Source organism: Aulostomus chinensis, chromosome 4 (genome assembly GCF_037954235.1).
Source record: "Aulostomus chinensis isolate RoL2024-O1b breed Wild chromosome 4, RoL_Achi_v1.0, whole genome shotgun sequence".
Classification (NCBI taxonomy): domain Eukaryota; kingdom Metazoa; phylum Chordata; class Actinopteri; order Syngnathiformes; family Aulostomidae; genus Aulostomus; species Aulostomus chinensis.
In genome coordinates this window covers 8,445,881-8,459,304 of record NC_141323.1, presented here as the reverse complement: position 1 = coordinate 8,459,304, position 13,424 = coordinate 8,445,881, and the positions used below count along the sequence as shown (strand labels likewise).

The 13,424-nt window shown below is 49.0% G+C and overlaps 2 protein-coding genes across 11 annotated transcripts in view; one reads left to right on the top strand and one right to left on the bottom strand.

The window, feature by feature from the left end:
- Window positions 1-6,914, top strand: part of phf21b (PHD finger protein 21B) — a 45,632-nt gene extending 38,718 nt beyond the window's left edge. For 7 of the 10 annotated variants that reach the window (XM_086201463.1, XM_086201461.1, XM_086201460.1 and 4 more), the window contains 4 exons: window positions 1,233-1,391; window positions 1,574-1,640; window positions 1,749-1,852; window positions 2,967-6,914. In XM_086201463.1, the coding sequence (XP_086057589.1) occupies window positions 1,233-1,391; window positions 1,574-1,640; window positions 1,749-1,852; window positions 2,967-3,221 (585 nt within the window). In that variant the 3' untranslated portion in view covers window positions 3,222-6,914. The other 3 variants (XR_015112400.1, XR_015112399.1, XM_086201462.1) reach the window with 3 other exon arrangements.
- Window positions 6,524-13,191, bottom strand: LOC147262527 (rho GTPase-activating protein 8-like). The gene is made up of 13 exons (XM_086201464.1): window positions 12,996-13,191; window positions 11,921-11,980; window positions 10,769-10,909; window positions 10,336-10,423; window positions 10,130-10,261; window positions 9,634-9,720; window positions 9,460-9,558; window positions 9,274-9,384; window positions 9,126-9,199; window positions 8,340-8,417; window positions 7,890-8,021; window positions 7,702-7,805; window positions 6,524-7,597 (listed from the first exon to the last, which is right to left on the bottom strand). Exons 2-13 carry the CDS (start codon window positions 11,958-11,960, stop codon window positions 7,400-7,402), a joined length of 1,284 nt encoding a protein of 427 aa, XP_086057590.1. The 5' UTR covers window positions 11,961-11,980; window positions 12,996-13,191; the 3' UTR covers window positions 6,524-7,399.
- Between the last annotated feature and the right edge of the window lie 233 nt (window positions 13,192-13,424).

Below are 13,424 nucleotides of genomic sequence, written 5' to 3'. Positions count from 1 at the left end.
AACACACGGTACAGCTGTACGTGTGGTAGTGGTACGTAGTACAACTGTACGTGTGGTAGTGGTACGTGGTACAGCTGTACGTGTGGTAGTGGTACGTAGTACAAATGTACGTGTGGTAGTGGTACGTAGTACAGCTGTACGTGTGGTAGTGGTACACGGTACAGCTGTACGTGTGGTAGTGGTACGTAGTACAACTGTACGTGTGGCAGTGGTACGTAGTACAACTGTACGTGTGGTAGTGGTACGTGGTACAACTGTACGTGTGGTAGTGGTACGTAGTACAACTGTACGTGTGGTAGTGGTACGTGGTACAACTGTACGTGTGGTAGTGGTACGTGGTACAACTGTACGTGTGGCAGTGGTACGTAGTACAACTGTACGTGTGGTAGTGGTACGTGGTACAACTGTACGTGTGGCAGTGGTACACGGTACAGCTGTACGTGTGGTAGTGGTACGTAGTACAACTGTACGTGTGGTAGTGGTACACGGTACAGCTGTACGTAGTACAACTGTACGTGTGGTAGTGGTACACGGTACAGCTGTACGTGTGGTAGTGGTACGTAGTACAGCTGTATGTGTGGTAGTGGTACACGGTACAGCTGTACGTGTGGTAGTGGTACACGGTACAGCTGTACGTGTGGTAGTGGTACGTAGTACAACTGTACGTGTGGCAGTGGTACGTGGTACAACTGTACGTGTGGCAGTGGTACGTGGTACAGCTATACGTGTGGTAGTGGTACGTGGTACAGCTGTACGTGTGGTAGTGGTACGCGGTACAGCTGTACGTGTGGTAGTGGTACGCGGTACAGCTGTACGTGTGGTAGTGGTACACGGTACAGCTGTACGTGTGGTAGTGGTACACGGTACAGCTGTACGTGTGGTAGTGGTACACGGTACAGCTGTACGTGTGGTAGTGGTACACGGTACAGCTGTACGTGTGGTAGTGGTACACGGTACAGCTGTACTACTACCACACCTACAGCTGTACTACGTACCACTACCACATGTACAGCTGTACCGTGTACCACTACCACACGTACAGCTGTACCACTACCACACCTACAGCTGTACCGTGTGTATGTGTGGTAGGCAGAACGTCAAACTGCTGAAAACAACACTGATGTGATGACGTACAGATGGTTCAGCATCTCATTTTATCCAATGAGAGGAAGTGGGCGGGTTCCTGTGTGTGAGGACTGTTTGGCTGAGCTGTCATTGGTGTGTTGGTGCAGGAGGATGTGGAGCATGACGACCACTGTGCCATCTGTAAAGAGGACGGCGAGCTGCAGCCCTGCCACAACTGCCCCCGAGCCTTCCACCCTACCTGCCTCCACCCTCCCCTCAAAACCCCACCAAGAGGCCCCTGGTACTGCCCCAAGTGCCAGAAGAAGGTACAGTCAAGATGGAGGGAGTAGGCTTTCATGTAGCCTGGCCTAGCATAAGCCCCCTAGCTTGTCCCTCTGTAGGACAGCCTTGGTGGTCCGTTAACCACCAGATTTCATTACTGTAAATGTTAGCATTAACATTCGCATAAGAGTATGGTGATGTCACATGTTCCCTGTTTGGTCTTCAGGTTCTGAACAAGGAAAACATGTCATGGCCACAGAACTTTGTACAGTCCTATGTAACACACAAGACAGGTAAGAACCTGCCGCGCTCCAGGCAAAATGCTTTCACATGTTGCTACATGTTCTGATGGGGTGTGTGTGTGTGTGTGTGTGTGTGTGTGTGTGTGTGTGTGTGCGCAGTGCGACAGGAGGAGAAGCGGCGGCTGCTGAGGAGAAACGCTGAGCTGAAGAAGGAATGCACGCACCTGGAGGAAGAAGACAAGAAGCTCAGCAAGACGCTCAAAGTAAGACATGTAACCCTTTAACACTGAAAAACGCCTGTCAACGCAGGTTTTTGGACCCTTGTTTGCTCGGCATCAGGGCTCATTCAAACTTCCCGGGTCTCAACTCCCCCTGTGAGGCTGCACGCCTGTGTTTTTCTCTCTCTACGTCATCGCGCTGACAACGTCATCATTTCACATAAACGTGCGCCGGAACACTGAGAGGTAAACAAATGACAACATGGACGTTGTTGAGTCGAACCTTAGCGTTGTCGTTGCGTGCATCGCAATGTTGTCTCTTTTGCAAAGCAGACAAACTCGACGCAGATGGAAAATGTCTGAGCGCCACTGCAGCGAAGGAGGATGGAGTTTTGGGCTCGACTGGAAGGGAGCAGAAGAAGCTACAGGTGAAGCCTGACAGGCGGCACAGAGACACAATCGGGATGTGACAGGAAGGTCGCCTGAAACCTGAGACGACGAGGGTCGCCTTTTTCACACTGCAGGCGAGCCGAGCCGCTAAACACCCGGGTCGCTTGGCGAGTCGGTTGACGCGGGTTGAAATGCTGAGTCGACCCTTTCAGAGTGCCGAAAAACCCGCGTTGACCCGCGTTTTTGGTGCAGTGTGAACGGGGAGAGGAGACATACAGGAACACGTGTGACGCCATTCTGCTGGAACCGCCATCTTGTTCACTCGACTTGCAGGTGACTTAGAGGATCAGTCCATGTCATCAAGATCTGCCAACCACACTGAAGCTGTCCTGGGGGGCCCTTGAGGTCCTGATGACTGTGCTGCTGCTGCTCTGCGTTAGCAGGACTGGGGTCGTGTGGCTGTTGTGTGACGGTTTGTGCCGTGAGCAGCAGCAGCCACGCCAAGTAGCTAAATCATGGTTCTGATTTGTCGGGTTTTCCTACACAGTGACAAGCTAACAACCTTCGACGGTTTCCTGAAGGCAGTTCTGCTGCCCCGGTCAGTCGGCCGGCCCCAGTTCACTGGTCCACGAGTCCATTTTAGTTCCTCTGACGGTTACTCAGCGTCTGAGGAACAAGATGGCACAGCGGCAACACTTGTAGACATTTGCACATCTGCTAGCTAAGTGACAGACTGACTTGTGGCTACTTCCTGTTTGCGTCTCCACAGCAGTGCATGGACCTGCGGGAGCGACTCCTCGGGCAGCAGCGAGACACACAGGCGTCACTGGACCGCCTCAAGTCTCTCATCCGGTTGATCCAGCATGACCAGGTCATCCAGGTCACCATGACGACCACCGCCACCATCGCCGCCTCTCTGCTCTCTCAATCCTGGATCAAACCTACCAGCACCACAGCCCCGGGCCCCTCGGCCACACCTCTGCAAAAGAGCCACGCCCACAGCAAGGATGACATCACCAACTAGCCCTGCCCCTTGACAGTATCCATGTAGGGCAGTGAAGATTTTGTTTTTCGAATATCTAACCATGGTTTCTCCGCGAGCTGTTGTGGAATGGAAAAAGCGACAAGAACTGAGAAAAGAGCCTGCGTCCTCCACCAGTCGAGTATTTTTGAAACACCTACAGTGCTAACGAGATTTCTTTTTTTAAGTTATTTTCTATTTATTACTGTTCTTGGCCTTAATGTATTTGTTACATGACGTTAGTTGACAGCGCCGCCGCAGGAACGCCAGATTTCTTCTGTGCAGCCCAAAAGATTTTCAATTTTTTTAACAATCGCTCTGCTAGTGAGAGCGACATTAGCTAGTGGTAGTTAGCTGAGCGTGATGGCAGCGGCGGCGGCGGCGGCGGCGGCAGAGTGAAGGACTGTACATTGATGTATCCCAGTCGGTGTTTGTTCTCATTCTCCTATGAACAATGTTTTTGCCATAAGAATTCAGGAAGATGTTTTCATCGTGTATGTAAACGCATACGAGCCTTCAAACAAAAGCAGAGAATAACGTTTTTCAGTATTAATATAGTTAAAGACTAAAGTATTTAAGAGGAAAGTACAGAAATTAGCATTTCTAGTTGAGATTTTAGTATTTTCATGCTGATGCCTGTTGATGTGTGTAAGTTCGGAGCATTCAAGGGATCAATGTACATACGTTGTATTATTATCTTCATCATCACCTTCATCATCAGCGCAGGTTTTTGTTGGTTCCACACTTTATTAGGGTCGCACGTCTAAAACAAACAAGGGTTCCACCGGTGTTTCCTGCCCAGCCACAGAGACGACGTCACCAGCACCAGCACACATACGTGTGTTTATGTACACGTGTGTGTGTGTGTGTGTGTACATAAACACACACACACAATGTGACATTTACTGAATGCCAACACAGATAAAACATGAAGGTGGTATTGTAGCAATATTATCTGTACAATACAGATGAATCCTCTCTGGCCACACACGGATGCGTCTCTGCAACCATTGATGGATGCTTGTTTCATTTCTAAACACATTCATGTGTACATCGACATGCCTGTGCACCCTCACATATCCACACATTGAATTTATATGCACAGAGATACACACACATGTAAGTGTATACATATGTACACACACACACACACACACACGGGCTTAGGTTTATGTTGACACGTGCACATTCATATTCGTGTGTACAGAACAGCAGTACACGCGCGCAGGAATAATATTGCTACAATAAAACTGTTCATTGCAGCCAGCAGCTGCTGAGCAGTTGGTCTGTGCGCAGCTTTCTCTCACTGTTGCTAACATTAGCACCGGAGCTAACCAGCTCACTCGAACGTGAGCATTAGCATGTAGTGTACAGCGTTAGCCTCAGCAGGTGAGCTAGCAGCCCTGCTCCTGCTGCTGGCTCCCGGTTCGACCTGTCACTCATCGAAGCGGAAGCTTCTGATCTTCTCGTGAGCTTTGGCGGTTTCCACTGCAGTGGCACCAGCAGGTTCGAGTGCTGTATTTTTGGAGTTTTCACATTTGCTGCGATCACATTGAGCTCGGAATTTGCATAGCTCACAAAAACGATCCGTTCTCTTTAACCTGTTTGTTATCGTGCTTGATCACGTTGCTATGACAACAGTGTAACGCTCATTCGGACTTTCAGAACGTCTTAAAAGCAGTTGACGCTTTCATTTCGGTGAAGCTGTTGTTTCTGTGGCTGTAGCAGCCGAAGGGTTGAACTCTGGGTTTGCGCGACCTTCCAACATCCGAGCGCGTCGGTGGACGCAGAGTCTGAGTCGGCGTGACGCTTCCGTTCGGTCCCTCCTTCCCTTTAACTGGTGAAGAACACATGCCAAAAACTCGATGAGTGCCGGGACGCCTGTCAGTACCGTCGAGTACTTTTTCCGTCCTGCCCTCTTTTCTAGTTCGTACTGCTGTTTGATGACGTGGTGACGTATTTCTGAAGGAACGTTAGAAGAACACTGCCTCAACTGGAAACGTTCGCCAGGGTTTCCCCCCTCATTGCAGACACTCCACTCTGCCCCACATCGACCATCCCGGCCAGGACTGACGGCGTCCCCCACTTTGAGGTTCCCACCAAAATAATGAGCAAGGACATGGCCGCCATCTTGTCCAGCTGGGCCCACGTGTATCGCTTGTCTTCCTGCTGGTCCAGAAGGGTTCTTTCAGACGTGATCCTCCACGTACCCGTAGATGCACAAACCAACTAAACCAGTGGAGAAAATGCCTTTATCAAGGTGGCCACGCCCACTTTTAGACTTCACCCTTCTGATCTGAGACATATCCAGGGTTACATCATCTGCACATTCTGTTTTCATGGAAACATGGTGGCAAAGTAGTCCAGTGGACAAGAAACAGCGGGCAACACAGCGCCAAAACCTGGAACCATCCGTCAGGCTGTCACATGACTGACCGCATCATCAGCAGTTCTCAGCCTCAGCTGGATTTACTGCCATGAAATCCAAGCGTTGGTTAGGCGTTAAATCAGCTCGTTTGAAATCACGACTCAAATTACCTTCAACCAGGAAATCTGCATGATGCCCACTCACAGGCTCCGCCTCCTTCACCTGCTGGGTCATTGGCTCTGATCCAAATCCTCGCATCATGTGATGACCCAATGTTTGTTTTCCTCACAGCCGTCCAGCTCATGAAGACTCGTGTTACACTGGAATTCACCTCAAATTCAGCAAAATGAAAAAACAAAAAGCAGCGTTGGTGAATGACAGGAAGCTGGTGTGGTCAGCAGGCGAGGCCGGCGTCACGCGGTCAGCGTTCAGTCCAACAATCATTTGCTGAGGACTCCTTGGGTCCGTGGACCACTATTTGAGAACCCCCTGCTAAAGTGACATTGATTGATGAAGCTGACACCAGCTGTGTCAGGACAGACACTCTACAGTAGTAGCACTGCAGTAGTACTGCGTATCTGCCTGCACAAATACTTCAACCTCAAAACAATCTGGAGTTTTAGTGGCGACAAATTCAAGCTCCGTCGATGTGCTGAGACCCCACGCGACCACAGCCTGAGGTTCGGCGCCACGATCCCTTCATTAGAATCTGTGAATCTATGATGATGTCATGATCCAAGCGTGGCGTGACCAGTACGAGACATTTTTCACAGTAAACTGATCGATCAAACTGATCGTGTGCTGCATATCGAAAGACAAAACAAAGATGAACCACATCAGTGCTGGTCATGACATCGACACGCCTCCCTGCAGACCCCGCCCACCCTCATTGTTTCTCAAACTCTTCTCCGGGAGAAACTGTGCAGCGCTTGAACAGATCTATTTTACTACATGACACGACATTTGAACAAAGAAAAGTTAGAACATTTTTATATTCTTTTATCAAGGAGCAAAAAACAAACAGCTGTCCTGCATTCAGACTTCGAGCTCGCCACGTCTGACGTATTATTTAGCCAGGAGGTGGCGGCGAGGAGATGACACAGGGGCGTGTCCATGGAAACTAAGGTGTCTGTTGATGTAGAAGTTTTTTGTTGTCATTGGTTTGGGGGGTCGTGTGTATAGGAAGTGTTTGTCTTAAATATGCCAATGTAGTTTCTCTTCTTTCTGATGCATTCAAGCGTTGATTGATGGACGTCGGTTCCAGAGTAGTCTCACTTTTTTGTACCAAGTTCTTACAAAAAATGGAATCATTAATAAACAAAGTTCAAGAACAAATATTTGGACTCAGGTCTCTGTTTTACATCACACCAGGAGATCCATGTCTGTCCCTGTCAGCGTGGAACCACAAGTGTTCTAGTCAGTTCTGGTGGATCCCTGATCCTCCGTCTGGATCAGTTTAGCAGTTAGCATCAGTCTCTGTTAGCTTCAAGCTAAATCTACGTGGCTGGTTCTTCCTGCAGTCTGGAGGCACTAAGAAGGGATGGAGGAGGGAGAAGTGAGTGAGCTGAGGACTCCTGGTGGTGAGGACTGGAGGGTGAAGACGCTTTTCTACAGTGAAACTTTGAAGGACCGCGGGGGGCGGGGACACATGAGCTGTAACATGAGACATGAACATGGATCATCATCCTGCCTCCTGATCACTGATGTCCTCCATGGAGACACGGTGGTTCTCACTGTGCAAGTGTTGCAGTTGTCATGACAACGTCAAGAGGGGTCAATCTAAGTCCTACAGCTCGTCCTGCAGTGATGTCACTCAGGGTGTCTCCTGTCCGGGGGGGCAGCAGGACCCAAAAACGGTGTGGAAATGCTCGATGAGGATCTCAGTAAATATGTTGACAGGCGTCAGAGCGCTCAGCGAGAAGGAGCTGTGGCGAGGACGGACCAGGTAGACGCCAAAGACATAGGCCAAGTTCGACGAATTCATCCTGTTGAAGATGCTCTCGAGGGACACCTGAGACAGACGACCAATCACAGTGCAGTTAGTCATGTAACTGACAGGAAGCTAAGCCAGAGGGTTATGTGTAGCTCCACCCCCTGGCAAGCTGGACTGCATACCATGTGGAGAAACGCTAGCAGATACTTGGCCACGATGAAGTGATTTTCTGGGAGACTTTGGACCAGCTGCTTACACCTCGTCACCCTCAGACTCGTTTCCACACCTGAAAGACACACTGGCAACCTGACCACACCCCTAACATTTAGAACACGTGTGACATGATGACATGAGCGACAGGTGAACTCACGAAGGAGATCCTGGACCTGGTCGTAGACCTGGAAGGTCAGCAGAGGTTCAGGAAGTTCCCTAAGAAAGATCTTCAGAACCACAGCGGCGACATGGACGTTGTCGTCATACACATTAAAGTTGACGGGTTTTCCTGGAAGAGCCGAAACAACAGTCACCTTCAGATAAGTGATGTCTGACAGAGCTATGCTAACACTTCCCATCCACTGCCATTCATTGTGTTAAGCTAACTAGCGGGGGTTCCACGTCCCTAGAAAAGGCTCTCTGTCTTCGGGTCTGTCTCTGGGAACCATGGACATAAAGAGCATTCCCTACATGTGGGCGTGGTCATCTAAACAGGGTTCAGGGTTCTCTGACTCCCTGTTCTGCTGGCTCAGTTACTGGAAGTGAATCAGACTGGACAGATCTCACACACACAGATGTGTACTTCCTGTTGGAGGTGGAGACTCACCCAGGTTATAAAGTTTCTGAATGTCCTTGATGAGCTGAACGTGAACCGAGCGCCTGAAGATTCCCTCGGTCCTCAAACCTGCAGACAAACATGGATGTCAAACATTACAGACTCGCCAACAGACACTCAACCCCAGGAGAAGGGGAACAAATGGTTCAAGGGAGTCTTTTGAGTAACCCTTTGTGTGCGTCTGTCCTGCTGCGCTCATCTCTGGGGAAAGCCCTCCTCCTCCAGGAACATATCCAAATAAGGACATGTGCCACACAGCAGCTGGAGGTGAGTCTCCTCCAAAAAGTCCACAGCTGCACAGGTCTGTGCACTGTTCCTGGACTCGTCTACTTCCTGTTTGTGTTCATGGAGAAACTAAACGTGATTCACTTTTATCTGCTGTTTTTACATTTGCCTTTTCCCCATTTTGATATGAAAAAGGAAAACATTACAAATGAGCCATTTTGCTGCTCTGCTTTGAAACAATCAAACAGAGGAAGGTGCCCAGTCACCAGGGGCAGACGCTTGTGTGACATCAATCAAAATATGTTTTGGAATTTTCACGCCCCTCCCTCACAACTACAGATTCTGTTACAGACCAAACAAAATGGCCGCTGAAGTTCATGTGCTCCCATTCAAGGGGGTGTCCCTCCGTCAGCTCCCATCATGTTTGACGCGCCAAAACGACTACTTATTATTCCAGTAGTGATAAAGTTTGAAGATGGAATCCCCGAGTTGTTCCCTCACACATTACTGAGGTCACAGTGACCTTTGACCTCCACATGTAGTTCTACTCACCGTTCTCCTTCAGGTAGGTGACAGTCTGACGCATCACCAGCGGGATGATTGCTGCCTGGTTCTTCTCACGGATGCTGACAGGAAGATATGTTTACATTCACTGAGTGGGGTCGTAGCCATAGCAACAGGTGAGTGACTAAGGACTCACTACTGCAGGCTGACAGCAAACTGCTGCATGGGCAGGGGGGGTCGAGGGGGGGGCTCCTTCAACGAGGGCAGGGGGCGGGCGTTCTGAGCAGCTCGCAACTTCTCATCATGTCTGTCAGGAGCACACAGTGAAGAGGGTATTAGCATCTTAGCATAGCTGCCTCTGTCTGGCGAACGGCACGCCCACCTGAGGACATCAGGAGGGACGAGGAGCAGCTGGTCGTTCAGGTGACGTTGGAGCTCTGCCAGGTGGTTAACGTACTTCAATTTCTTTCCAAATTTGTGGCTGCAAAAGAATCGGGACACAAGGTCAATATGAGTGTAGGAGGTGTCGCGTCCAGCAGGTGGAGACGGTGGTCACCTGATCACAGGTTTAAAGATGTTCCAGACAATTCTGATGAAGTTGGTCGGATGGACAACATAGAGAGTCTTAAGGTTCTTCTTATACCTGGAACAACACGAAGACAGATGGAGAACTGCAGGTTCTCACACACTCACAGGACCACGCCCACTTTTAGGAAAAGTCCCCTAATTGTCTATCATCCACAGAGACTACTTCTCTCGGGAGCTAGTTAGCTTAGCACAGTGAATGATAGCTGGTGGGAAGTATTAGCATAGCTCCTTTGGGTTGGCATGACGAATGTTTGTCTGACTCGATGAGCGTTAACAGATTAAATAGAGAAATAGGAAAAAGTAAACAAAAATAGCAATTATTAATGATACAACAAAAATAAAAGTTATGAGTAATTACAACTATTTTCAGACACATGTTAGTGTTTTAAAGTAGTGTAGTGAACATTAATGGAAGAGTGTACTTCTACTCTTGGTCTACTTATGAAGCAGGGGGGTTGTAGTACTTTCTGTCAAACTGCCGGTACGCCTCTTGTAACCAGCGCAGTGATGGCTTGTTGCTGCTGCTCAGGCCGTGGTGGAAGTACACAAGGATATAGTCCATCTCCACGTACTGGTCCAGCGTGAACTTCAGGTACCTGGTGAGGAAGCAAAGACCACTGAGCACATATGTTCAGGAAGTGGCGGCGGCGAGGTCTCACCGAGGACGTACTCAAGCAAGCGCTGGTGGTTCAGCTGGTGAGATGGCGGCAAACAGCAGCTGCTGAAGACAATCAACTTCCTGCCATAGCCGTCGTCTCCTGTACATGAAACAGACTTGTTACAGATGTTCGTCATTGGAGGCGTGTCTGTGGCGAGAGGTCACTGGGACGGACACATCAGCACACAGAAACAGAAGCCAGCCAATTAGCAAACCAGTCCTGCCATGACAGGTGCGTGAATGTGGCTACTGACGCAGCTTTGTTGACATGTATTTCTCTTGTCAGAGTGCAGACTAGCGCCCCCCGCAGCTGAGGAGGATTACTGACTGAGTATTGTTATCCATGATGACTCAGTCAATCACAGGGAGTGATTAGTCAGAGAGGTTTTGTGATGTCACACATAGCCCCGCCATGTCAAGTTCACTGATGGAGCGGTTCACTGACCGGAGACCTGTAGGATCCCGTGTCGAGCCACGTCATAGAATGGATGGGAGGTGTCGGGACCAGACAGGGTGAAGGGGGGGGGTGAAGGAGGGTCTGTGACACGCCTCTCCTCTTGCTCCTCCTCTTCCTCACTCTGAAACTCTGGAATTCACAGGAAAAAAATGTACTCAGGGGAGGACAAATGTTCAAGACAGACGATCCCAGAGGAACTGGATGGAGCCAGGCGACAGGGTGGAAACAATCCTCATCGTTTGTTCCTGCTCTGAATGTTTACTCTGTGACACTGAGGGGCGTCTGATGTCATCTGATCAGACCAAACCCAGGGGATGCTGGTGGCCATGTTATTTCCTCCTCTTACTCATTTGCTCTGGTCTGAATCTGCTAACAAGACCGTCAACTTGCTTCACTTTGTTTTCACACCAAAACAAAAGAAAGTAAAACAAAATGTGCTGCTGCCAATCAGCTCAAAAGAAGAAGAACACTCACTGTTTATTGGTCACATGTGTGGCGGGCGCAGCTAAGAACTAAATTTAGAACATTTGTACAACAAACTGCTACAGTCCAGCAGGTCAAGGCTCAAACTAGTGGAGGGTTGGACTTAAGTGGGACCACACCAGAACTGGTTTGTGCTGAGACCACCTCCTCAACCAGGTCCACGCTCCAGTATGATCCGAAACACAATCCATATTCCAGACTCTAAATTGACCGTAGGCGTGGCTGGGAGAGCCAATGGTTGTCTGTCTCTATGTGTTGGCCCTGCCATGGACTGGTGACCTGTCCAGGGGGAAGGCTGCTGGGATAGGCTCCACCCCCACCACCCTGAACAGGAGAAGAGGGAGAAGATGGAGGGATGGATGGATGGATGATGGAGGGAGGGAGGGATGGATGGATGGATGGGTGGATGATGGATGGATGATGGATGGAGGGAGGGATGGATGGATGGATGGGTGGATGGAGGGATGGATGGATGGATGGAGGGATGGATGGATGGATGGGTGGATGGAGGGATGGATGATGGATGGGTGGATGGAGGGATGGATGATGGATGGGTGGATGGAGGGATGGATGATGGATGGGTGGATGGAGGGATACTTCCATTAAACCTCTGTGTCGTCATCACACCCTGGGTTCAATTAAAACAAGTCAACTCACCGACCGCATCCGGCTGCTCCAGGTCACTCCCTGACATCATTGCTGATTAACGAGCGACACCTCACCACCCCCGCAAGTCATGTCACAGCACGTCACCATTCAAAGAAAAAACACATCAAAAGTCACACAAACGCTTGTCAGGAGAATTCAGTGATGAGACAGCGCTGGCTAACAATAACAGGCTAACAATAGACAACTAACACTAACAAGCTAACAATAACAGGCTAACAATAACAGGCTAACAATAGGCAACTAACACTAACAAGCTAACAATAACAGGCTAACAATAGGCAACTAACACTAACAAGCTAACAATAACAGGCTAACAATAGGCAACTAACACTAACAAGGTAACACTAACAGGCTAACAATAACAGGCTAACAATAGGCAACTAACACTAGCAAGGTAACACTAACAGGCTAACAATAACAGGCTAACAATAGGCAACTAACACTAACAAGCTAACAATAACAGGCTAACAATAACAGGCTAACAATAGGCAACTAACACTAACAAGCTAACAATAACAGGCTAACAATAGGCAACTAACACTAACAAGGTAACACTAACAGGCTAACAATAACAGGCTAACAATAGGCAACTAACACTAACAAGGTAACACTAACAGGCTAACAACAGCCGACTAACATTAACAAGCTAACAATAACAGGCTAACAATAGGCAACTAACACTAACAGGCTAACAACAGCCGACTAACATTAACAAGCTATAACTAGCCGACTAACATTGACAGGCTAACACTAACAGACGAGTGATAGCCAACTAACTTTATCAAATTCACACTAGCCTACTAAAATTAACAGGCTAACACTAGCCGACAAACACTGACAGGAATATTGACAGGCCAACAGCAGCCGGCTAACAAAAAACAGGCTAACACTAGCCGACTAAGAAGCAGCAGGTAAAAGCTAACAAACTGATCAATGTTTAGTTTGATATAGTCTGAGCTCGTTTATCATCAACAGGCGCGTCTAACACGTCATATCTCTCGTCTACCAACAATTCAGTCAGTATTTTGCAGCTGATTCGATGCAGCGTGATGGCCAATCTCACCTGCTCAGGTAGACGAGTTAACTTTCTTCTTCTTCTTTGGGTTTTACGGCGGTTAGCAGCCAACTAGCTGAGCATTACCGCCCTCTTCTGTCCCACCGCGGAACACCATCTTTCCCTACATCTAACCTCAACAACTAAATCCTATCAAACAGTCCTGAACCCCTCAAATACTCTAAAAGAACCCTAACACTCTCCCTATCCTCCATCCTCATCCGCCTTCTCGTTCCCCTCCACCCCCACATGTGCTGGCACCCATAAAAACCTCACCTGACCCCCCCGCTGAACTATCCTCGTGACTGCCTGAAGAACCTGGTACTGAAGAACCTGGTACAGAACATCCTGACGACTACCCGAGTGAAATGACCTGATGCTAGCTAGGACTGCTGCTGAATCTGAGCAGACCACCACCCTCCCCACCTGTGTACACTC